This window comes from Pongo pygmaeus, chromosome 21 (assembly GCF_028885625.2).
Source record: "Pongo pygmaeus isolate AG05252 chromosome 21, NHGRI_mPonPyg2-v2.0_pri, whole genome shotgun sequence".
Classification (NCBI taxonomy): Eukaryota; Metazoa; Chordata; class Mammalia; order Primates; family Hominidae; genus Pongo; species Pongo pygmaeus.
This window is the reverse complement of record NC_072394.2, coordinates 34,537,474-34,562,722: the sequence shown is the minus strand read 5'-3', so window position 1 is coordinate 34,562,722 and position 25,249 is coordinate 34,537,474. Positions and strand designations below refer to the sequence as shown.

General features: G+C 43.7%; 1 protein-coding gene across 4 annotated transcripts in view; it reads right to left on the bottom strand.

Moving 5' to 3' along the window:
• TM9SF4 (transmembrane 9 superfamily member 4) overlaps positions 1 to 25,249 on the bottom strand; it is a 55,893-nt gene that overhangs the window by 24,950 nt on the left and 5,694 nt on the right. For 3 of the 4 annotated variants that reach the window (XM_054466919.2, XM_054466922.2, XM_063659123.1), the window contains exons 2-5: positions 9,135 to 9,248; positions 6,088 to 6,187; positions 630 to 798; positions 400 to 529 (exon numbers count right to left, since the gene is read on the bottom strand). In XM_054466919.2, coding sequence (XP_054322894.1) covers positions 400 to 529; positions 630 to 798; positions 6,088 to 6,187; positions 9,135 to 9,248 — 513 coding nt within the window. Of the gene's footprint in view, positions 1 to 399; positions 530 to 629; positions 799 to 6,087; positions 6,188 to 9,134; positions 9,249 to 25,249 lie in introns of those variants that run through there. The other variant, XM_054466921.2, reaches the window with a different exon arrangement.

The following is a 25,249-nucleotide window of genomic DNA, read 5'->3' as shown; positions in this document are numbered from 1 at the left end:
CTGCTGCTGCATACATTTTACAGCTAAGGAACCACAGGCTCAGGGTCACTCAGACAACTAGTAAGTGGGAGAGGCAGGATTCAAACCCAGGGAGCCTGCACGCCCTTGACCACTACTTAGCCCTCTCTCCTACATACTGATAAAGTTCCACGTTTTTTTTTTTTTGATGTTGTTTTAATCTTACGAAAATGGAACCTAACTTCCTAAGAATTATGCCTTCACCTCCCTGTAGCACCTCCCAGGGCCTTGCCCAGAGCACTCGGACCTCTGACAGACCAGCATGCCCAGGGCACCTGGAGAAACTTGCTGTGGCCGAGCCCCACCTTTTCTGTGGCCCGAAGTGCTCTGGACTCGTGAGGTGTGGCTCCCGGCCCTGTGAGCACGCCAAAGACACTCTACCTTGTTGACATCTGTGAAGCCGAGCCGGTAGCCGTGTTCAAACTGCACATCTTTTTCCTTCTTCTTGTCATCGCTGTCTCGGTTGGAGTAGAGCTCCAGCCGGGTGGCCACAGGCAGGTTGTCAGCAATGCTGGAAAGCGAAGGCCCCGCTCAGTCCCTCTCAACCGCCTCTCCCATCAGTGTCCTCCCCTGTGTGAGCCTGAGGCAGCAGGGAGCAGAGGGTGACTTACAGGTGGACGTAGTAGTCTTCTGTGATCCGCTCGGCCACGAGTCGGCTCTGCTCCACTGTCAGGGTCACTGGCTTGTTGGACTGGCTGCACAGAACTTCACATTTCTTCTCACTGTTCATGAGAACCTGGAAAGGGGTGTTGACAATCCGGTCCCCTCTCAGCACCTCTCCTGCCATAAGAGAGACAGATCGAGCTCAGAGCTTCAGCCCTGAGGTTGCTGAGGTCAGCAGAGTCACAGAGACGCAGGACTGCAGGGCAAACATGGGCTTTCAAGGACTTTAGCAGTACCTCAGCCTGGCAGCCAATGCCCTTCCCATCGCTTCACGCCCAACTGTCCCAGCTAACCTCGGACCTGCCACCCTCCTCCTTTGGGCTCTAGTGCTACCAGACCCCTTAGCACTCAGCACTCATCAAGCATCACATCTTTTTTTTTTTTTTTTTTTTTTTTTTTTTTGAGACGGAGTCTCACTCTGTCATCCAGGCTGGAGTGCAGTGGCGCGATCTCCGCTCACTATGAACTCTGCCTCCTGGGTTCAGGCCATTCTCCTGCCTCAGCCTCCCGAGTAGCTGGGACTACAGGTGCGTGCCACCACGCCCGGCTAATTTTTTGTATTTTTAGTAGAGAAGGGTTTCGCTGTGTTAGCCAGGATGGTCTCAATCTCCTGACCTCGTGATCTGCCCGTCTCGGCCTCCCAAAGTGCTGGATTGCAGGTGTGAGCCACCGCGCCTGGCCAAGCATCACATCCTTCTATGCCTCTGGGCCTCAGTCGCTTCCTTCTCCTAGAGTTCCCTGCCCCATGCTCCTGGCCTCCCCAGGAAGCCCAGTTTCCATTTCACTCTCTCTGGGAAGCCCTTCCTAACCCCTGCAGGACAAGCCCATCACTCCCTCCCCTGACTGCCCTGTGTGAGGACAGCATTATGCAGTGGAGAGATGACTCTGACTCCCGGCTGCCTGCCTTAGCAGTCTTGGTAAATCACTCCATCTCACTGAGCCTCAATGTCCTCATCCATAAAATGGGATAATAATAGTATCCACCTCACAGGGTTACAGTGAGAAATAAAGGAAGTCAATCCAATAAAGTAGCAGGCACAGAGTAGGCAGGCATCAAACACTTTTTTATCATCAGCACCCATTCCTATGTCAAGGATTTACTTTGCACAATGTGCTGATACAGTCGTTTTTCTGGCTCCCCTACCTATGAGCTCGTTACTGGTAGACTGTTTCCTATTTATCTCTGTGTCTTCAGATCCTGGTTCCAGCAGGGAGGGGAGTGGGGTGAAATCCAGCACCTGAGATTTTTAGCCAAAACATCTTTTGACACAATGAAGTGGCACCCCTTGTGTGCCCTTGCCTCAGAGTAACTTGCTGCCAGATGTCACCCTAACAGGCACTAAGCAGTTAGGGACTATCAAGCAAACCCCATGGTGCTTTCACTCTGAGCTGTTTAACAATTGATGGACAAGATGAAGACTAATTAACACCTCCACATGCACTTGGTCTCGCACTTTTCCTTCAGTGTGGATCTGCTCGATAGGGCACTCTCCCTAGTCATCCAGTCATTCATTCATCTGTGAACATGTACTGGGTACTGGCTACGTGCCAGGCCCTAAAGATACAAAGTTGAATAGACGTACTCATAGAGTGCATGGCCTAGCAGGAAGATAGACTTTGCTGAATAATCAGCAAAATGAGAATATATAACTTGCTGCAGACACAGGGGAGTGGGTCTAGGACAGCTTCCCTGAGGAAGTGGTACTTGAAAGGAAGAGAGATGTTAACTAGGCAAAGAAATGGGAGAATATTCCAGACAGGACAGCATGTGCAAACGCCCCTTTGGGGCGAGGGAGGCACTGAACCTGAGAGGCCTGTGTGGCTACAGTGCAGAAAGCTCAGATGAGCTGCAGAGATGGGCCAGTGTGCAGGGGGCCTGTGGGACACACACAGTTTGATCTTGACCAGTTTGACCTAGAAAGCAACAAAATCCAATGAAGGTTTCTAACAGGGGTAGAGAAAGATGTTATCTGGGTCTGGTTCCAGAAAGATCACTCTGGCTGTTTTGTGAAGAAAACAGAGGATGCAAGGACCTGGCAGCAAGCAATGGTGGTGGGGGGGGGCGGGGGGCGGCGATGGCAGTCAGTCTTGCATGAGCGACACTGGTGGCTGGAACAGGTGCTGGTGAGGGTAGAGAAGAGTACACAGATTCAGGAGCTCCGAGGAGGTGAAATCCAGGGGAAGCGGTGCTGACTGTAAACAAGGCATGACTGAGGGGTGGTGCATATTAGGAAGACTCTGAGGTTTCTACAACCAGGTTCTAGGTGGGAAAATAGAAAGAACAGCAAATTTACATCGAAGGCATTTTCAGTTGGGATATATCAAGTGGGCACTTAGATATCAAGATCTGAGGCGCAGAGGAGAGGTCAGGGCACAGATGGAAGTTGGGGGTTATCAGCCCATAGATGGTAAATGGCAGGGCCACGAGCTACACCGCTGTAGGCGCCAGCACTCTGCTGTGCAAAGTAGCGGCCCTGGCAAGCGATGCTTTGAGTGTGGAGGAGGCACGCAGGAGAGGGAGAAGTTGAGGACGGGCCTGGATGAAGGCCTCACCCCTCCACCCTGTTTTGGAAGGCTGGCAGTGCAGGTGAGCCTGCAAAACCCAGGGATGGACTGGCCAGTGAAGAGCGAGGACACAGTAAGACATCTGCAGAGCCCACTGCTGAAATGGCATTTTATAGATGACAAGCTGAGGATCAGAGACCTGCTCGTGGTGATACGAGGGGGTGGTGGTAATGCTAAACCCCTGGCCTCTTTCCTCTATACTATTTCCTACTGCCTATTTCATCTCCCGTCAACGAGGATCCTTGAGGAGAGAAAGAGCTACAGAGAGGAACAGGGCTGCAGACCAAGTACAGTGGAATCGCTTCTTGATATTTAAAAATTAAGTTTAAGCCAAGAAAGGGGACATAATGGTCAGGAAATGGCTCATTTCTATTTCTTTTTTTGTTTTGTTTTTGAGACAGAGTCTTGATCTGTTGCTCAGACTGGAGTGCAATGGCGCAATCTCGGCTCACTGCAACCTCTGCCTCCTGGGTTTAAGCAATCCTCCTGCCTTAGCCTCCCAAGTAGCTGGGATTACAGGCGTGCACCACCATGCCTGGATAACTTTTGTATTTTTAGTAGAGATTTACAAATGTTTTTAAATTTTGTATTTTAGTATGTTGGCCAGGCTGGTCTTGAGCTCTTGACCTCAGGTGATCCGCCTACTCTGGCCTCCCAAAGTGCTGGGATTACAGGCATGAGCGAAATGGCTCATTTTATATGTGGAAGTACTCCTTTTAACAATGAGCAGTAAGCCATGAATGTGGAGCCTCCCAGAGAGTCCAAGGTTCTATCCGGAACACCTGCCAAAGCTGCTCCAATACATACACCATGCCATGGATCTTCATCAGTGTGACAACCATTAGCACAGCCCTCAGACAGCCCTATGGGCCTTTCTGGAGAAGGCAGCCTGCGACAACAGAAAGAACTCTGGCTTTAGGGTAAAAAAAAACCTGAGTTAAAAATCTCAATTTCTCCACCTATTGGCCATGTGACCCTGACTAAGTCTTTCAAACCCTTGAGGCCGCTGTTCCCTCTATATGAAATATTCAGCTTACAGAGTTACTATCAGAATCACAGAAGCTGCTGTACAGTGTGGTGCTTGGGCATGGATTCTGGAGCCAGAGTTCCTGGAGTTCCATCACTTACTAGGTGAGTGACTTCACCTCCTTGTGCCTCACTTCCCTTATTTATAATAAGGAGAGTAAGAGAATCTACACCCTATTGTGAGAATTAAATAAGTTAAGGCACAGGAATGCTTAGAACAGTGCCCAGCTCATAGGATGAGCCCTCTAGGTATTATGATGAGGATGATGATGTAAATGGCTTACAATCCAACAGTCATGCAATCAAGGATGGTTTTGCTCCACTCAGGTAGAACACTAACAATTATCAAATGCCTACTATGTGTCAGGCACTGGGCTAGAAGCTGAGAAGAGAGGGGAATGTGAGACACAATCCCTCCAGTCAAAGAGCCCTTAGGCCATGAAGGCAGGCACTACAAAGACAGAATGAGATGCAATATGGCAGGATAAGATTTGTATACAGAAATCTCCATTTCTATGAGGCAGGAACTTTCCCCAGCTTCACGAAGATTTGGCAGGGGTTCAGAGAGGTTAAGGTCACCCAGGATCACACTAAGAGTGCCTAACTATAGAGCCTTGGGCTGCCAAAGGGTCCACAGCAGCTCCCAGGAGAAGGGAGGTACATTTGTGAGGGGCCTGATATCAGGACCCTGGAGCACCAAGTGGGTCAGGCTTCCCGGGGAGAGGCAAGGTGGCTGGAGGATAGCATGGTGTGGTGAGGAAAGGAGGGCAATGGCAGGCAGGCACTGGTCCACAGATGGTAAGTGGCAGGGCCACAAGCTGCACCACTGCAGACAGTTGGTGGAGGCCAGCCCAGGCTCTGAGGCCAATCTCTGTTCAACGCTACAAGGCAAGACTTTGGCACAGTTGGTATTAGGGGGAGATGGTGCTACCCAATTTTGGTTAAACTGGCTCCAAGGCCTGCCTCCAACTGGTCCAGGACCCCCAATACCTGGCAGTAGATAAATTTGTCAGCTAAGGGTTCCAGAAACATCTGAGCCATGCGTAGCCCTGACGGAGAAGGCAGCCCTTTCAGGGGTCTGCTCAAGAACCAGTTCTCTCCTTTCTCCTTCCTAAGGTGTAAGAAAAGAAAGTCTCTTAAGTTCCTTGAGGTCAGGGAGACACCTTTCCATGCTTTTATCTCCAGGACCTAACACAGTCACAGAGGAGGCACTAATAACTGTGTACAAATAGACGCCTCTACACCTGAAATCCTGCCAAATGGAGAATTATTTAAATTAGAATAAAATGGCTACTAATTATGGAATATTTGTGTCAGACACTGCACTGGGTGCCTCACACATTATTTGACATGAGTCCTGCAGAGCTCAGCAAGAACTGTGGTGGCATCTCTGCTTGCATTCAGGGCAGAGGCACTCACTCTCTCTTTCCATTTAAAGCAGAGGAGGTGATGAAGCCGCAAGAGAGGAGCTATCTAGAAATAAAGAAGAGGCGGTGTAAATGGAAGCCAAGTGCTCCAAGTCTGAAGACTGACTGTGGATCCAAAACAAAGATCACTCTGGCTGTTTTGTGAAGAAAACAGAGGATGCCTTTGTCCACAGTATAAACGAAGACAAGTCACTTAACCTGCAAAATGGGAATAAACACAGCAACTGTCTCCCCGGGGCTGTTATGAGGTTTAAATAAGCTAACAGGTATGCAAACAATGTAGACCAGTGTCTAGAATATAGCAAAGTTAACTGTTGTTAATCATTATAAAAATCATGCTGGGTTCTCCCTGGGGACAAGTTGACAGCAGTGTGGGAGAAGAACTTACCCAGATTCTCTGCCTTGTAGGTTATCTTGCTGGGCTGGCAGAAGGGCAGTGAATAGTATTCATAAGGTAGCTGGGTTCGAGAGCTGGTGAGCTTCACAGCCTGATGGGAATCCAGCAGAAACCAAGATGACCAATAATCCTCTCTGGTACCCACACATCTTTAGTACACTTGGTAATATTATCTAATAGGCAAACGAATTAGCAGAAATGACAGCAGTACACTATATAATGTACTGCCTACAATTCTGAATTATTTCACATTTCATTCATTTTAGACTACATTACAGATTTAGTTGAGAATCACAACCAAATTCAATACATTGTGAGAGTCTTGAACACGCTGCTATCCCTTGACACAGCAATTTCACTTTTGGGCATCTTTCCTAAGGAAATAACTCCAAATAAGGAAAAAAAGCATTTTAGGAGCAATGAAGTTCACTCCTTATTCATAACCATAGTGATCTTCTTCCTTCAGCTCCTCCAGTCGGTCAAGCTCTCTCCTGCCTCAGGCTTTGACCTACTGCTCCTTTCTACCCTATTGTGTGCTCGCCTGGCTTCTCCTCATATTCAGGTCTCAGCTCTCCCCTTGCTTGTGTCCTTCCCTCACCAGAGTATTTAAGGAACTCCTCAGTATCCACTGGACTGTCAGTCTTCAACTGTTTACTTCATAGCATATCTGATAAAACGTTAATTAGTTTCCCTGTTTTTTAAAAAATCAGTTTCTCCCATTAGCATCTAAGATTTAAGCTCTATAAGGACAAGGACCACGTGTGCCTTGGTCACCTCTGTAAATCCAGTGCTTTAGAGCTAGGCACAAAGTAGGTACTCATTAAATGTTTGCTGAATGAGAGAAGAGAGGAAAAATGAAAAATAACTTCAACTCAAAGCTCCTGCAATGGGAAATTGATCAATAAACCATGACATATTCTTTCAATTAAATATGGTAAAGCCATAAAAAAATAAGGTTTAAGACAATGAAGAAGAATGTTTAGGAAATACTACAAGCACATAGATATAGCTCTGGAAACCACAGACAAAACAGAACCCATCGAAATGTTACAAAAAATAAAATTTTAATCCAAATGTAAGTAAAGCTACTTTTACTATTTAGGAACTATTGACCATTCCTCATACACCACCTAAAAGTATAAAAGATTTTTGGAATACAGGTCTACAATCTTTTTTCAACTCTTTTTTGGGATTAGAAATTTTCTGGATTCCCTGTAATCCCAGCATTTTGGGCGGGTGAGGTGGGCAGATCACCTGAGGTCAGGAGTTTGAGACCAGCCTGGCCAACATGGTGAAACCCCGTCTCTACTAAAAATGCAAAAATCAGCTGGGCATGGTGGTGCGCATCTATAATCCCAGCTACTCAGGAGGCTAAGGCAGGAGAATTGCTTGAACCTGGGAGGCAGAGGTTGCAGTGAGCCGAGATCATGCCACTGCACTCCAGCCTGGGTGACAGAGCAAGATTCCATCTCACAAAAAAAAAAAAGAAAAAGAAAAAGAAAATTTCCAGATTTTAGAAGGCAATGTGGTATACAAACCATAGCCAAGCTGGGTCTGGACAGTACCTCATATTCAATAACTCTTTGTGCAGAGAAATGCAAAGATATTCATATTAAGTGGAATAGAAAAAGTCAATAAACAGCTTCGTGTTCAGTTCTGGTCAGTTCTTGCCTTCAATGAGCTTGGAAAAACTGAGTTCCAGAGCTTTCAGGGTGTGAAACTGCAGGGATTAAGGACTTCTATTAAACATTTCATGAATTGCTTGAGGAAAAATGGCCAAAAAGTCTGTTTTAACAATTTTGTGTTTCTTAGCATTCTCACTCAGGACAATGAGAAAAGAATGCACGTTACACAGAGATGCGTCCCACCTTTATGTTGCCTCCCCACTCCCTCTCTTCCCACCCAAGGCGTCCACCCTCACATACTTAGCTATGTGGGACTGGAAGCCAGAGCAGCTCCGGTACCTCCAGGCCACTGCTCTGCTCTGGAGGGAGCTTTTGACAGAGGTAGTGGGAAGAAGGTACTGCAGTGGATAAGAGATGGGGTCTTGGGCTGGGTGTGGTGGCTCATGCCTGATAATCCCAGCACTTTGGGAGGCTGAAGCACGAGAATTGCTTGAGCCCAGGAGTTCAAGACTGGCCTGTGCAACATAGTGAGACCTCATCTCTACTTTAAAAAAAAAAAAAAATTAGCCAGGCATGGTGGTGCACACCTGTAGTCCCAGCTACTCGGGAGGCTGAGGCAGAAGGATCACTTTAGCCTGGGAGGTCAAAGCGGCAGTGAGCTATGCTCACGCCACTGTACTCCAGCCTAGGCAACAGAGAAAGACCACGTCTCCTCTAAATAGAGATGGGGTTTGAACTAACCCTATGTCTTCCTCACTATGTGACCTTGAACATGTTAATTTTCCTTCCCAGGCCTCGGTTTCCCCATCTGTAAAATGAAAGGGAAATCTGTGTAACACATGGAATTGGCCCCAGGGGGTTCTTGGGGGGCATCCTGAGCTAAGCCATGCATAATGCCTGGCACGTAAATAACCCTCAGTAAAAGTTATTTTAATGACTATTCCTGCAAGTTACAAGTCTGACTGCCAAGGAAAAGAGATGCTCACAATATATGAACAATATGAGCAGATGCTAGGAGTTATGCAGACAAAGCTGGTAACAGAGAAGAAGATGGAGCAGGTGAGAAAGGGAGGCCGAGATGCTAAAGAAGAGGCAGGTGGAGTAAGACAAAGGCACAAAAAGAGATGGACACATACATGACACAGACAGAATACTTGAAAGCAAAAGTGAGAGTGAGAAAGAGACCGAGATGCACATATACACAAGCATACACAGGGACAGAGACACAGAAAGAACCAGAAATGGAGAGGGGACTGAGAACCAGAGGCACAGGGAGAGGGAGAGGCAGAGTTCCAGGGTAACTGACACTATTCTTTCTTCTCTGCAACCACAGGATGGACATAAACAGCTCACCATGGTGCTCCAGACACACTGCCTCGCACAGAGGCTCCAAAAATCCAGGAACACACTTACCTTGATTTCTACGGGATCGTTCTGGTGGAAGTTGATAGGCGCGACCCCAGGCACATAGAAGGCGCTTGTTTCACATATCAGGGAGAAAAGCAGTAAAGACCACGGCAACCAATCCTGCTCAGAAGAAAGGCCAGGGTTGGATTGGGGAGAAGAAGTGAAGAAGATCCTCTGAGGCAGATCAAGTCATACCACCTTCATGTTGCTTTAATTGACCCAGTGTAGCCACCCTCTGACCCATGAAGCCTGAAGACCTCATAAATGTTCGCTCCCAAATGCTCCCAAGAGTGCCACAGGACAACAATTCTGCACTTCCAGGAGTGAGCCACAAAGTAATTAACATCTGGGCAAAAGGGAAGACTGTCACACAGGAGCCATGTCTCCCCACTTCTGGATCAATGTTCTTTTAACCATTTATAATGTGTAACTCCCAGGATAGCTAGCAGGAAATAAAGCTCCAGGACATTTAATTAATTCCCATTTCTCTGTATAGCAACTGGTTCACGCTGTCAAAAGCTCCTATGTTACCAAAAGATGTTCCTACAAGTTTCTCCAAAACCGTGCTGGCCTCCATCACCTCCCACTCTCCTCCTCGCTCAGCTCAGCCACACGGGCCTCTTTGTTGACCCGACAACAAACCCTTCTGCACCCTTCAGGGCCTTCGTCTTTACTGTGCCTTCTGCTGGAATGCCCTTCCCACAGGCACCTGCACGGCACATCTCTTTTTCTTTCTTTTTTTTTTTCTTTTGAGACGGAGTTACCCAGGTTGGAGTGCAATGGCACGAACCCAAGTCACTGCAACCTCTGCCTCCTAAGTTCAAGTGATTCTCTTGCCTCAGCCTACCAAGTAGCTGGGGCTACAGGCGCCCACCCCCTCACCCGGCTAATTTTTCTATTTTTAGATCAGATGAGGCTTCACCACATTGCCCGGGCTGGTCTTCAACTCCTGACCTCAGGTGATCTGCCCACCTTGGCCTCCCAAAGTGCCGGGATTACAAGTGTGAGCTACCACGCCCAATGGCACATCTCCTTATTTCATTCAGGTCTCTCAAATATCACTTCCTCAGGGAAGCCTGCACTGACCATTCTATCTAAAAAACAACCTCAAGGCTCCCATTACCCATTTTTCTAGTCCCTTATCTATTTCTCCTCACGGAGTTATCTAATTGACATGTACTATATGTATATGTTTATTTGCGTATTGCATGTCCCCCTACACTTGAATGTGATCTCTGGGAAAGCAGCACCATGAACAGTGCCTGGCACAGCATGGGGACTCAGGAAATATCTGCATGCAGCATAGGCACCTGGGAATCAAAGGCAAGAAAGGTCCATTGCATCTCTTTCCCTTAATAATAGTGCTTTGCCCCTGCAAGGAACTAGAAAAACTGCCGGATTCTCTTCTTTCTGCGCAGTCTGAACAATGAACTTTAGTCTTCCACATGCCTAAATCACCAACTTAAGTCAGTTTCTGTATCTGACTGCTCTCCCTAACCTTTCACTGCTGCTGCATTTCAGATGCTTATTTCCTCCCACCTGGACATTGGCCACAGCCTCCTGATCTCCACAGCCCTCCCATCCATCGAGTTACACCCCATCCAACCAACCAACCAACTAACCAACACACACACACACACACACACACTCAGATGACTCTGTGAAACTCAGTTTTATAGGAAATCAGGATCACTGAGGGGGCTTGCCAAAAATGTAGACTGACCTGTACTTTTACCTGGACTACAAGTTGAGGGAAAAAATGGCTTTACAAGTTTCTGAATTTGTAAAAGGTTCTGAATTCAGTACACTTTTTGCAGACACATAGCTTGGTCAAAGTCTTAAGCAATATTTTCATGGAGTTTTTCCTCCGATTTGTTGTGAACGTTTACAAGTATCTGCCAGCTGATGTTCATTAGGAAAGCCTGACTCCAATAAACACAGTGCCATGGCTAAGACAGGTGTATTGTATTTGGCAATCAGGAGGCCAGATGAATTAGGAGAGCAGGAAAATCTTTAAAAGAAATGACAAGACTAGTAGGTAAATTGCCTCATGGGGCAATTCGGATAGGAAGGCTAGGAAGACAGTATTTTTTTCCCTCTGTCATTTTTTTTTAAAAAGAACTTTTTATTTTTAAGTAAATTTAGATTTGCAGAAGAGTTACACAGACACTACAGAGGGTTCCCATACATTCTTCACCCAGTTTCCCCTAATGCTAACATCTTGCATAACCATCAGCGAGTAAGGCTTTTTAAAAGCAACTAGCGTGAACATTTTTTGAAAAAGCAAACTACAGTAAATAATAATTCAAACAGTACAAATGGGTATGCCATGAAAAATAAACTCTCCCACTCCAGGTCCCCATGGACAACTGCTATCACCAGTTCCTTGAAAATCTCTCTAGAGACATTCTATGCTGGTACAAAGGGGAGGGTTTCATAGTATGGGTTGGCTTGAATACAAAAACAAATAGATTTTTCTTCTTTCTCTCTGAGTAGTGATGGAAAGCCTACCAACTGCAGGCTGGGTACAGCATCTGATTTCCTCTGCGTCAGAGGAACTCCTCCACCTGACTAGGCATCTGAAGATTCTGGCCCTTCCTCATTGGAAGCTTTTGCCAACCCTCATGTGTCATTGGTTACAATGCAAGTGCGTCATGTGAGAGAAATAAACCCTGCCCTCTTTTTTCCTCTAATTCCCCTCTGTTCCTGAATTCCAGTTAACCAAAATATAAAGAAGGCAAATCCTGTACTGTTGGCAAAAACAGCCACCCAAAAGTTGTTAAAAAACAAAACACCTCCAGCTTGAATTTTTGAAAAACAATCCTCCCACAAAGATACTATCAACAAATCACACACCAATTTATCTTAGAAGGATCAAGAGATGAAAAACAGCAAAGAATATTTTCATAATATGCTAGAATCTTTGAATATAATACTGAAGTTGGCAACCAAAAGCAATTCAGAAGTTCAACTTAGAACTAATGGCTGTATCCGATGACACTGTCTATTTTAGATATTAAAATGTCACCGTCTTGGTATTTTCACATGGCTATAGGGATTATAAACTGGAACACTACTGCGGGTTTATGTGGCACTCTGCATCCAAAAGTCCCCCAAAAGTACATACTCTTTGACTCTGTAATTCTGCTTCTAGGCATGTGAAGGAAAATATGTCAGGTATGCCAAAATGTATACATGAAAGGGTGTTCCCCAATAACATTATTTAAAATAGTTCACTACAGGCCAGGCGCGGTAGCTCATGCCTGTAATCCTAGCACTTTGGGAGGCCAAGTTGGGGGCAAATCACCTGAGGTCAGGAGTTCGAGACCAGCCTGGACTACATGGTGAAACCCCATCTCTACTAAAAGAACAAAAATTAGCCAGGTGTGGTGGCACATGCCTGTAATCCCAGCTACTTGGGAGGCAGAGGCAGAAGAATTGCTTGAACCCGGGAGGCGGAAGTTGCAGTGAGCTGTACTCCATCCTGGGCGACAAAGGGAGACTATTTAAAAAAAAAAAAAATTCACTACTTACAATAGTAAAATGTCAAATGTTAATGGAATGGGTTAAATTATTATATGTCCATTTAAATAGTCATTGAAAGTGATGACATGTTTTTCTTTTTTTGAGACAGGGTCTCACTCTGTTGTCCAGGGTAGAGTGCAGTGGTGCAATCACGGTTCATTGCAGCCTTGACCTCTTGGGTTCAAGTGATCCTCCCACCTCAACTTCCCAAGTAGCTGGGACCACAGGCACACGCCACCATGCACTGCAATTTTTTTGATTTTTTGTAAATATGGTGTCTCCCTATATTACCCAGGCTGGTCCCAAACTTCTGGGCTCAAGCAATTCTCCCGCCTCAGCCTCCCACAGTGCTGAGATATAAGTGTGAGTCACTGCACCTGGCCGATACATTTCTTGAGTAGGAATGTTCAAGCTTTAGATTTACATAGTAAAAGCAGGAGCTAGAACACTGTGTGGCAGGATTCCTTTTTTTTTTAAGTTATCTTTGGAAAAATATGTAGGAGGCAAAATGTCTTAGTGATGAGCTTTTTTCCTTTTTTGTATATCTATATTTTCTAATTTTCTTAGACGATTATATAGTATTTATGCCACTTAAATAATAAATAAGGCAAAAGAAAACATCACTGTTCTGAACACTGAGGTTAGAGTAATCCTAGCTTGGTATGGAGGAACTTCCACCCACCGGCCTCAGTGCCTTTCCAGCAGCACCTCCCACCTTTTCTTTCTAAGCCTTCAGGGATACCTAGGACTTGGGACACTGTATAAATGTATACACACACACACACAAAATGGAATACTCTTCAGCCATAAAAAAGAATAAAATCATGTCTTTTGCAGCAACATGGATGAAACTGGAGACTATTATCTTAAGTGAAATAACTCAGAAACAATGTCAAATACTGCATGTCCTTGCTTATAAGTGGGAGCTAAATAATGTGTACACATGAACATACAGTGTGGAATAATAGACATTGGAGGCTCTGAAGGGTAGGGGTGGTGAGGGATGAGAAATTACTTACTGGACACAATGTACATTATTCGGGGGATGGTTACATTAAAAGCCCAGACTTCTCCACTACCCAATCTACCCATGTAACAAAGCTGCACTTGGTACCTCCTAAATTTTATTTTAAAAAAGAAAAGAAATGCAGAATCAGGGGCCCTACCCTAGAACTAGTAAATCAGAACCTGCATTTCAGCAAGTTCCCCGAGTTAAAGTTTAAGCAGCACTGCTCTAGGTCATCCTAAACTGCAGTCAAAGACAAAAACCACTGCTTAGGTAGAAGTGTCTATCCCAGACCATAGAAACCTCTCAGAAGGGATGTAGCGGTCTGTATTTCTCTTTGACTAGATTTAAAACTGCATCTTGACAACCAATAATGGGGTGGCCATCATATGCTAGGGAAAGCACTGAGCCTGGGGCCCCAAAATAAGGCCAGGGAGTTATACCCTCCCCTCAGCTGTGCAGCACTGGGCAATCAACTTCAACTTTGCTGGGCTGTGTCCTCATTTACTAGGATAGATTCATGTGGTAGAAGTGGAACTCAAAAAAGAACATGAATTTGAAAGCATTAATAAGCAGTAAGCCACAACCCTTATATGTAAGTATGATTATCATTATTTCTTGCTCATCAATAACCTGTGTTCTGAATGTCTCCTCCTAAGAAGCTGGACACCAGAACTTTTTGTCTCATCTGATATGTGATTTGAAACCAGTGCAGGGGATCACAATCTCCTCTGGTTATCAAGCCAATTAAGTCCAAGCAGTTACTGCAGTTCTACCTTCTTTTGAAACAGAATCCCCCAGATTTAGTTGAGAGACACCACCCTAGGGAACTCAAGGGCTCTCTGCGAAGCTCAGGTTGCAGAGGAATGAAAAGCAAATCCTGAAAGACTTCAATACACTTTTGTTCCAGTCTCAAACCAATGGAGCAAGTATACACATAAAAAACAAAAACAAAAAGACACAACAAGAATGCCCCAACAGGAAAACACCACCAAAAAACAAGAAGAAGCCAGAGTCACTGAGCACCTCCTAAGCACAAGGCACGGTGACAGACCTGGTTCCTTCTTTCCACTTACCAAGTCCCTGCACCCTGCTAGGCACTGACAAACATTTATTTGTGGTATCCTCACAACTACAGGTACCTGGAGATTTTGGTCACCATTTCGCAGGTGGTGTTAATCTGAGACCCAGAGCCCAGAGGTTAAGTAACTTGCCCAAGGTCATCCAGCCAGAACGTGGAGGAACAAGGATGCTCTTTTCAGGCAGGTGAATTGCATTACAAATGAGGAGACTGTAACGATGATGTTCATAACAATGGCAGCTAACATTTATTGAATGCTAATTATGTGCTAAGCACAGTTCTAGGTTCTGTCCATGGAATAACTCAATGAAAATAATCCTATGAGGTAGGGACTCTTATTATTCCCATTTCACAGATGAGGAAACTGAGAGTCAGACAGGCTCTCAGGATTAGCAGTGAACAATATTAGGATTAAACAGGATTTAGCCTGGTTGAGCCCAAAGCCCATGTTCAAACCAGTACAGAAATTAGTTCAACAGGCTGGGTTCGGTGGCTCATGCCTGTAATCCAAGCACTTTGGCAGGCTGAGGCGGGCGGTTCACCTGAGGTCAGGAGTTCGAGACCAGCCTGGCTAACATGGTGAACCCCGTCTACTAAAAATACAAAAATTAGCCGAGCGTGGTGGCAGGTGCCTGTAATCCCAGACACTTGGGAGGCTGAGGCAGGAGAATTGCTTGAACCCGGGAGGCGCAGGTTGCAGTGAGCCAAGATAGCGCCATTGCACTCCAGCCTGGGGGACAAGAGCGAGACTCCGTCTCAAAAAAAAAAAAAAGAAATTAGTTCACCAACTACTTATTGAGCACCTACTGTGTGTCAGGCACTGTGCCAGCCTCACAGAATACATGCCCACAAGGAGCTTTCAGGCGGGTGGGGGGACACAGATGAGCCATCAGCCCATCACAACACTAGGTCCCAGATGCTCTCAGCAAGTTAAGAGGCTAAGAGCAATATGTTGGGGAGTACATGGGAGCAGCAATATACCCAGTCTTGCGGCAGGGAAGGAGTGCAAATCTAAGAACTGAAGTCTACCCTGAAACCTGAAGGGAGGCGAGAGGAAAGAGAGAAGGTTCCAGAAAGCACAAAACACAGACGCAAAGGCCTGGTGGCAACTATGAGTTTTTGGCAGGTAATATATAGACTGGTGCTTCTTAAAGTTTAATGTGCATTTAAATCACTTGGTGACATTGTTAAAATGCAGATTCTGATTCAGAAGGTCTGGGTAGGGCCTGAGACTCTGCATTTCTAACAAGCTCCTAGGTAATGAGGACACTTTTGGTTCACGGACCATCCTATGAGCTGCAAGTGTTGGGCTTTGTTCTCAGTGCAGTGAGGAGACTCAGGAATTTTAAGTAGAAAAGGAATAAATCATATCTGCAGTTTTAAAGGTTACTCTGGCTACTGTGTGTGTGTGAGTGTGTGTGTGTGTGTGTGTGTGTTTGGGGAAAGAGGGCTGTGTGCAGCACATTTCTGCTCTGGAGACGTAGTAATATCCAGTCCTAGATTTTACATCTAATAAGGATAAATGAAATAATCTAGCCCGGTGCAGTGGTTCATGCCTATAATCCCAGCACTTTGGGAGGCAGAGGTGGGTGGATTGCTTGAGCCCAGGAGTGTTGAGACCAGCCTTGGCAACATGCTGAAACCCCACCTCTACCCAAAATACAAAAAGTTAGCTGGGCGTGGTGGCACGTGCCTGTAGCCCCAGCTAATGGGGAGGCTGAGGTGGGAGGGATCACCTGAGTCAGTGAGCCATGATCACACCACTGCACTCCAGCCTGGGTGACAAAGCGAGACTATGTCTCAAAAAAAAAAAAAAATGAAAAAGAAAAAAGAGAAATCACTTATAAATTCTTGGTCAAATGTGAAGAGAAGCAGCAGCCAGGTACAGAAGCGGAATACATGACATGCAGTGGTGAAACTTGAGCATGCATGGAAACTACCAGGAGGGCTTACTAAAACACCTGGGTCTGGGGCAGGGCCCGAGAATGTGCACTTCTAGCAAGTTCCCAGAAGATGCTGCTGCTCTTGAAATTACACTTTGAAAACCACTGGTGTACCAGAAAAAGCACAGGCTTTGAGGGCCATACAGACATGAATTCAAATCCCAAACCTACCACTTCCTAGCTGTGTGACTTTGGGTAAATTTGTATAACTCTTTTGAGTCTTGGGTTTTTATCTGTAAACTAGGAAAATACTACTAACCTCATGGTAGGGTGATGGTGGTAAAGATTAAATAAAGTTCATAGAGCACTTGGCACATAGTAGGTGCTTGATAAGGCAGGGTGGACTTGTTTTGGGTTGCACAAGAAAGCAGAACCAAGGAGGACACTGCAAGGGAGATGCAGTGGGCCCACTCTAAGGGCTCTTCTAACAGAAAAGCTATGCAACCGTCACCGTGAGCTGAGTGACCATGGGAGGAGGTGGCAGAGGAGGTCTCTGCCCTGATGAACAGGTTGAATCAGACGTCTCACAACCTCCCTTGAAGCTCAAGAAGTTCATAATTCCCTTGAGAATATTTGACATTTTATCAACCAAAGTAATGTAAAAGTAAAACAAAACAAGGCAAAGTTCCATTCCAAGTTGGGTTTGATGGGGTTAAAAAGACAGTTTTTAGGGCTGGGTGCGGTGGCTCACACCTGTAATCCAAGCACTTTGAGAGGCCGAGGAGGGCGGATCACCCGAGGTCAGGAGTTTGAGACCAGCCTGACCAAGATGGTGAAACCCTGTCTCTACTAAAAATACAAAAATTAGCCAGGTGTGGTGGCACACACCTGTAATCCCAGCTACTTGGGAGGCTGAGGCAGGATAACTGCTTGAACCTCGGAGGCAGAGGTTGCAGTGAGCCAAGATTGCGCCACTGCACTCCAGTCTGGGTGACGGAATGAGACTTCATCTCAAAAAAAAAGTTTTTAAAAGAACTTCAGATGTCCTATAATCCAGGAGGTCAGAGAGGGAAACTGAAAGACCCATGGTCACACAGCAAGTTATCTGCAAAGTGAAGTAAGTCCAGCTCCACTCAGACTGGCACAGCCAAGTGAACAGAGGTCTGTCACCGTCAAGTGAACAGAGGTCTGTCACCAGGCTGGGAACCATGCTTAGGGACAGTTTGAGGTCACGATTAGAGGTGTTCAAGAAGAACTGTACTGCCACAGATGAACTGCTTGTTTTTCTCCTTTGACCATCCCTCTCCAATTCTTTTCCTCTGATTGTTTGTCTCACTTGTCTCTCCCCCAATTCAATGCCTTTCTTTTAACAAACCATTGTAGTCAATTTGGTATTTGTCCTTTACTTTGGGATGATTTTGAAAAGAGGAATAATGAAGGCAGACTAGTTTTACTAAACATTAAAATGTAGAGCTACCCAGGCCAGGCATGGTGGCTCACACTTGCAATCCCAGCACTTTGGCAGAAGAATCACTTGAGGACAGACGGGAGTTTGAGAACAGCCTGGACAAAATAATGAGACCTTGTCTCTACAAAATTATTTAAAAATTAGTTGGGTATGGTGAAGTGGGCTTGCAGACCTAGCTACTTGGGAGGCTAGGCAGGAGGATCGCTTGAGTTCAGGAGTTTGAGGTTGCAGCGAGCTATGATTGTGCCACTGCACTCTAGCACAGATGACAGAGGGAGACCCTATCTCTTTAAAAATATACATATATATAAATTTATATATAAATTTATACATATTTATATATAAATTTTTATATATTTATATAAATTTATATATATTTATGTATAAATTTTTATATATTTATATAAATATATATTTATATATAAATTAAATATATAAAAATATTTAATATCATTTGTCAATAGGAAAACGCAAACCAAAACCACAGTGAGGTACCATCACACACCCACTAGAATCTGCCTGCCTCGGCCTCCCAAAGTGCTGGGATTACAGGCGTGAGCCACCGTGCCCAGCCCTAATCATATATATATATATATATATACACATGAGAGAGAACACGTGAGCTAGAGAGCTATCCAAAGTGTTTGATACTGGTGGAAAGAACATAAAGATTTACAAGTATAATTAAAATAGGAGTATTAGAAGAAAATATAGATATGGTTTTAAATAATCTTCGTGGAAAGTTTCCTAAGAATAAAGCAAAATCCAGAAGGTATAAAGAAAAAGTATATAAAGGAAAAAAATGAAAAAAATACACCAAAGAGAAAGAAAAAGAGTTTAGGTAAAAACATTTAACATACTTGACCAAGAACTACTTTCTTCAATATACAAGGACACTTAGAAACCGATAAAGGACAAATAATCCAAAAGAAATACGAATGGGCAGTTAAAAAAAAAAGCTCAAATGGCCAAACACAAAAAGATGCTCAGCATCATTCATAATTTAAAAACTGTAGGTCAAAATAATGACATCTCATTTTTTGCTTAACAGAGTTATAAAGCTTTAAAAAGTATGATTAGCCTAGATGTAGGTAAACTGGTACAGTCTTTAGGGAGGGTAATTTAGTAATATATACTTAAATAGAAGGTAGAACTGTTACTGAAGTACTGCCAACATAACCTATTACGTAGAAAAAAAAAGAGGCACAGCGGGTTTATGTAGTTTATGTATAGCCTTTTTTCATTTGTCTAAATAAATTTTTAAAAACCATGTACCAAAGCCAGGCAAAGACATCACAAGAAAAGGAAACTACAGACAACTATCCTGTGTGTTCATCATGATGATGAACAGATGAAAAAATTCTTAACAAAATATTAGAAAATTGAATCCAGGTTTATACATCATGACCAAGTGGTGTTTATCCCAGGTTGGCTTAATATTTGAAAATCAATTAATATAACACACCAGATAAACAGAATAAAGGACAAAAATCATATGATCATCATAATAGATGTAGAAAAAGCTGTTGACAAAATCCAACATATTCATCATTAAAACTCTCAACAATTTAGGATTAGAAGGGAACTTCCTCAATCAGATAAAGGGCAGCTATGCAAAATCCACAGCCAACATCACACTCAGTAGTGAAAAACTGAATTATTTCCCCTAAGATCAGGAACAAGGCAAGGATGCCTACTCTTGCCATTTCCATTCAACACTATACTATAAGCCACTGCACTAAAGCAAATACATTAATAATTAAGGGCACCCCTGAAGAAGCATAGGGGAAAAAATTAAAAGAAATAAGCAAAAAGTGCTTTTAGTTGCAGATCACATCATTGTGTATCTAGAAAATCCTAAGGAATACACAAAACAACTACTAGAACTAATAAACAAGTTGAGCAAGGTCAGACTATAAGATAAATATAGAAAAATTAATTGTATTTCCATATACTAGCAACAACAATCCAAAACTAAAACTAAAAAAAAAAAGCTCCACTTAGTATCAAAAAGAATAAAATATTTAGGAATATATATTTTTAAAAGGACTTGTATATTGAAAATTCTGAAATTGCTGAGAAATGAACAAAGGTAATTGGGGAGATATTCCATGTTCATGGACTAGAAGACTCAATATTGTCAGGATGTCAGTTCTCCCCAAATTGATCTATAGATTCAATGCAATCCTTATCAAAATTCCAGCAGGTTTTTCTGTAGAAACTGACAAGCTGATTCTAGCATTTATATGGAAATACAAAGGACCCAGAACATCTAAAACAACCTTAAAAACATAATTGGAGGACTTATACTACATAATTTCTAAACATATTATAAAGCTACAATATCAAGACAGTGTGGTAAGAATATGCATAAAGATCAGTGGAAAACAATTAAAAGTCTAGAAATAAATCTTTACATTTATAGTAAATTGATTTTCAACAAAGCTGACAAGGCAAATTCAATAGAGAAACATAAGTCTTTTCAAAACATAGTGCTGGGACCACTAGGTAGCCATATGCACATGGAACCTCAGAACATACACACAAAAATTAAGTCAAAATGGATCACAGAACTAAACAAAAAAGCTCAAACTCAAAAACCTCTATACAAAAAAATAAGAAATCATTATGATCTTGGGTTAGACAAAAATGTCTTAGATACAACACCAAAACCAGAATCCATTAAAAAAATTATAATAAATTAAATTTCATAAAAATTTAAAAACTTTTACACTTCCAAAGACACCACTAAGAAAATGAAAAGATGGGCCAAAGACTAGCGGAAAATTCTTTGCAAATCAATACCTGATAAGGAACTTATATCCAGAATATGCAAAGAACACTTAAAACTTAATAAGAAAATGACAATCCAATTTAAAAATGGACAAGAGATTTGTACAGAAATTCACCAAAGATGATATATGAATGACTAATAAGCATAAAATATATTTAATATCATTTGTCAATAGGAAAATGCAAACCAAAACCACAGTGAGGTACCACCACATACCCACTAGAATCTGCCCGCCTCAGCCTCCCAAAGTGCTGGGATTACAGGCGTGAGCCACCGTGCCCAGCCCTAATTTTTGTATTTTTAATAGAGACTGGGTTTCATCATGTTGCCCAGGATGGTCTTGAACTCCTGGGCTCAAGCGATCCACCTGCCTCAGCTTCCCAAAGTGCTGACATTACAAGCATGAGCCACCAAACCTGGCCAAATAAACCTCTTTTCTTTATAAATTACTCAGCCTCAGGTATTCCTTTATGAGCAACACAGTCTCCCAAAATGCTGGGATTACAGGTGTGAGCCACTGTGCCTGATCCATTTTATAGCTTTTTAAAGACTGACAAGTAAAAATTGAATATATTTATGGTAGGCACACAACATAATGTTTTGATACTTTTATAGCTTTTTAATACTTTTTTCCACATACATGGATCACCCTTATTAAAAATAAATACATTTACGGGCACAGTAGCTCACGACTGTAATCCCAGCACTTTGTGAGGCCGAGGCAGGTGGATCGCTTGAGCCCAAGAGTTTGAGACCAGCCTGAGCAAAACCTCGTCTCTACAAAGAATACAAAAAATTAATGAGGAATGGTGGTGCTTGCCTGTAGTCACAGCTACTCTGGAGGCTGAGGTGGGAGGATCACTTGAGCCTGGGAGGTGGAGGTTGCAGTGAGCAGAAATCACGCCACTGCACTCCAGGTTGGGCAACAGAGTGAGACCTTGTCTCAAAATAAAAATAAATAAATAAATAAATAAAATGAAATAAATACATTTAGGCTGGGCATAGTAGCTAATATCTATAATTATGTGGGAGGATCACCTGAGCCCAGGAGTCCGACGGCTGCAGTTAGAGTGAGCTATGATTTCACCACTGCACTCCAACCTGGGTGACAGGGTGAGACCCTGTCTCTAAAAAAATTTAAAAATTAAAGACAAATATTCATTTATATTTTAAGAAGTGAAGGAAATGGGTTGCCTCTGAAAATACTGGGATGAGTTCCACAGAAGATGTGCAGAAAGTGGGCGAAGGTAAGAATTATGCAGAGGGGATTCTGGCACCAGGTATGTGGGTAAACAGACAGATCAGCAATTTTTAATCTTGGGGAGGGTGTCACAAATCCCTCTGAGAAACTTATCAAAGCTACAGATACTGATCTCAGAAAAAAATATTCCAATACATAGAGAATCAAGGAATAGAAGTTCATGGGTCTCTGGTAAAACCCCTGGATACCGTTCCAACTTTTTGTGATTCTATGACTTCATCACCTTCTATATTCCTGATAGCCTGATAGAGGATGTTTGGTCTGCAGTTCTTTTCTGTAAGGAAAGAGCAAAGTACCCGCTTCTTAGGAAATTCCTTTAAATTTTCTTTTAATTTTTAATTGATTGCCGCATTAACTCCCATGCGAGGTTCAGTCTGAAAAGTCAATTAAATATTTAGTAATCATCTTCTGCATGTTCAGAGCCATGCAAGGAGTCCTAAGAGATGTGAACCAGCCCATTCAACATCATTTTGCTTTTGCTACTTGGCTTGCAAGCCACGAGACCGCATAGGCAGCATATCAAGGAACAAGGTGATGGCAATCTAGAAGCCTTTTGTGCTGTAATCTAACACACCATCACTGGCAAAGATACAGGTGACCTGGAATGTTATAACGCTCAAGAGAACCAAGAATCAAGGTCTCTCCCTCCCCATCTGTTTTATTCTTGGGGGTGGGGTGGGTTGGGCACTCAGAAATATCTCCCCCAAACAGCTGTCTAATGAAGGGCTGCTAGGATTCAAAAGTACCCCCAGCCACTCCAAATTCACCCCACCCAGTTTGAAAGGTGTAAACAATTAACATCTTCCAAAGAAAATGGAAGTTTCCCTGAGAACGAAAAATTATTTCATTCACTTGCATTTCTCTGTAACCAGAAGTTAACTTTTTCTGGAGCCCTCTGCCTTGCAATCTCCTTTCCCATAAATAGCATCAACTAGCAGCAATACATCTGGCCAATCTGAACCGTCTTTTTGGTTCCTGTTCCATGCCTTTCCTACTGGAAAAGCAGCATTTTCCTTAGCAATAGACTAGATTCTTCTTTTTCTTTCTAAAAGACAGTCACTTTTTTTTTTTTTTTGAGACAGAGTCTAGCTCTGTTGCCCAGGCTGGAGTGCAGTGATACGATCTCAGCTCACTGCAACCTCCACCTCCTGGGTTCAAGTGATTCTCCTGCCTCAGCCTCCTGAGTGGCTGGGATGACAGGTGCCTGCCACCAGACCCGGCGAATTTTTTCTATTTTTGTAGAGACAGGGTTTCGCCATGTTGGCCAGGCTGGTCTTGAGCTCCTGACCTCAAATGACCCACCTCGCCCTCGGCATTTCCCAAAGTGCTGGGATTACAGGTGTAAACCACTGTGCCTGGCAACAGTCACCATTTTGAGACCATGTCAGTAACTGCTCCCTCAGATTAAGCAAAAAAAAAAAAAAAAAGGAAAAAGAAGAGAGAAAAAAAAAGAAAAAGGCTTTGGGCACAGTTTGCCAACAGTTAACTGAAGTCAATTACCCAGTCAGTTAAAGCTTACCAAGAATCCAACTGCATGTGAATGAAGGCTAATGACAGCTAGAGACTACTTACCAAGCAGGCCCACGGAACTAAAGAACTCACAGAGCAAGAAACAAACAAACAAACAAACAAAAAAATTAGCCACAGAAAACTGAAAATGTAGTCTTTATTTCAGAGCCCACAGACACAGATTAGCTGTTCAACAGAGACACATGAAAGACTCAAAGCTGTAATTTGGGGGTAGGGAAAAACGCACAGCAGGCTGCGCTGCGGAAGTCCAGGTGAAACTAATAACCACCCTCACAAAGCAACAGGCAACCAGACTTCAACCTTGACGCCAGAAAGTGCAGAAACATACTGATCTCCTGTTTCCACCTTGGGTATTTATAAAAGAACTCTCAGCTAGCCCAAGCAGCAGGCTTAGATAGCTCACCTCGGGAAGACTTCAAACCTTGGAGTAAAGTTACAGAGTGCCCTCTTTGTGCTAGCACTTTCATCTCATATTTCATTTAATCATCACAACAATCCCTTGAGAATATCATCCTTGTTTCAAAAATGAGATGATGCAAAAGTTCTGGAGACAGATGGTGCTAACAGCTGCATACGTGTAAACGTACTTAATGCCACTGAACTGCACACTTAAAAATGCTTAAAGTGGGCCAGGCATGGTGGCTCATGCCTGTAATCCCAGCACTTTGGGAGGCTGAGGCAGGTGGATCACCCGAAGTCAGGAGTTTGAGACCAGCCTGGCCAACATGGCGGAACCCTGTCCCTACTAAAAATACAAAAATTAGCCAGGTGTGGTGGTACAGGCCTGTAGTCCCAGCTACTTGGGAAGATGAGGCAGAAGAATCACTCGAACCCAGGAGACAGAGGTTGCAGTAATGCAGTGAGCTGAGATCGCACCATTGCACTCCAGCCTGGGCGACAGAGTGAGACTCTGTCTCAAAAAAAAAAAAAAAAAAAAAAGCTTAAAGTGGTAGATTTTGTTATTACCACAATAAAAAATTTTAATATAAGGTAATTGAGGTTTAAAAGGGCAAACAGTTTTCCCAAAATCACATAACCAATCAGTCCAAAGTCACAAAAGTAATCACAGTGTCACAGCTGGGAGTCTAGCCCAGATTCTCAGACCAAGCATAAGAGGATTTCAAACCCTGGGAGGTCTGTCGGTTTAATGCATCAGGCATAGGTGAGAAACCATGTTAGGAAGGGAGAGAAGGAAGCAATGAAAAGGAATGAGATGGAACTGAGAAGTCCTGGGTGTCCCCATCCATGCCCCATTTGGGAAACTCTAGTGTCAGCAAATGGTTCAGGGATCAAAGCAGGCTTGGAGGTGGTAGTGGCTCCTATTATTCATCTGTGGCCAGATGGCTCTTCTCATCCTGGGTCCTTCCCACCTTTTTGCCAGTGCCCAGAGATCAAAACTCAACCTTCTCCAACATTCTGTGACGTGCTTCTTTAATGCCAAGATCAAAGGGAGACGTTTGTCCAAGTTGTAAAACAGAAACCAAGAGGCAACTTAATGTGATCCCAACCTCCTCTGTACTTCCTGAGGGGGATTAAGGGCATTCCTTTAAAGGGACCCCTCAGAGAAACACGT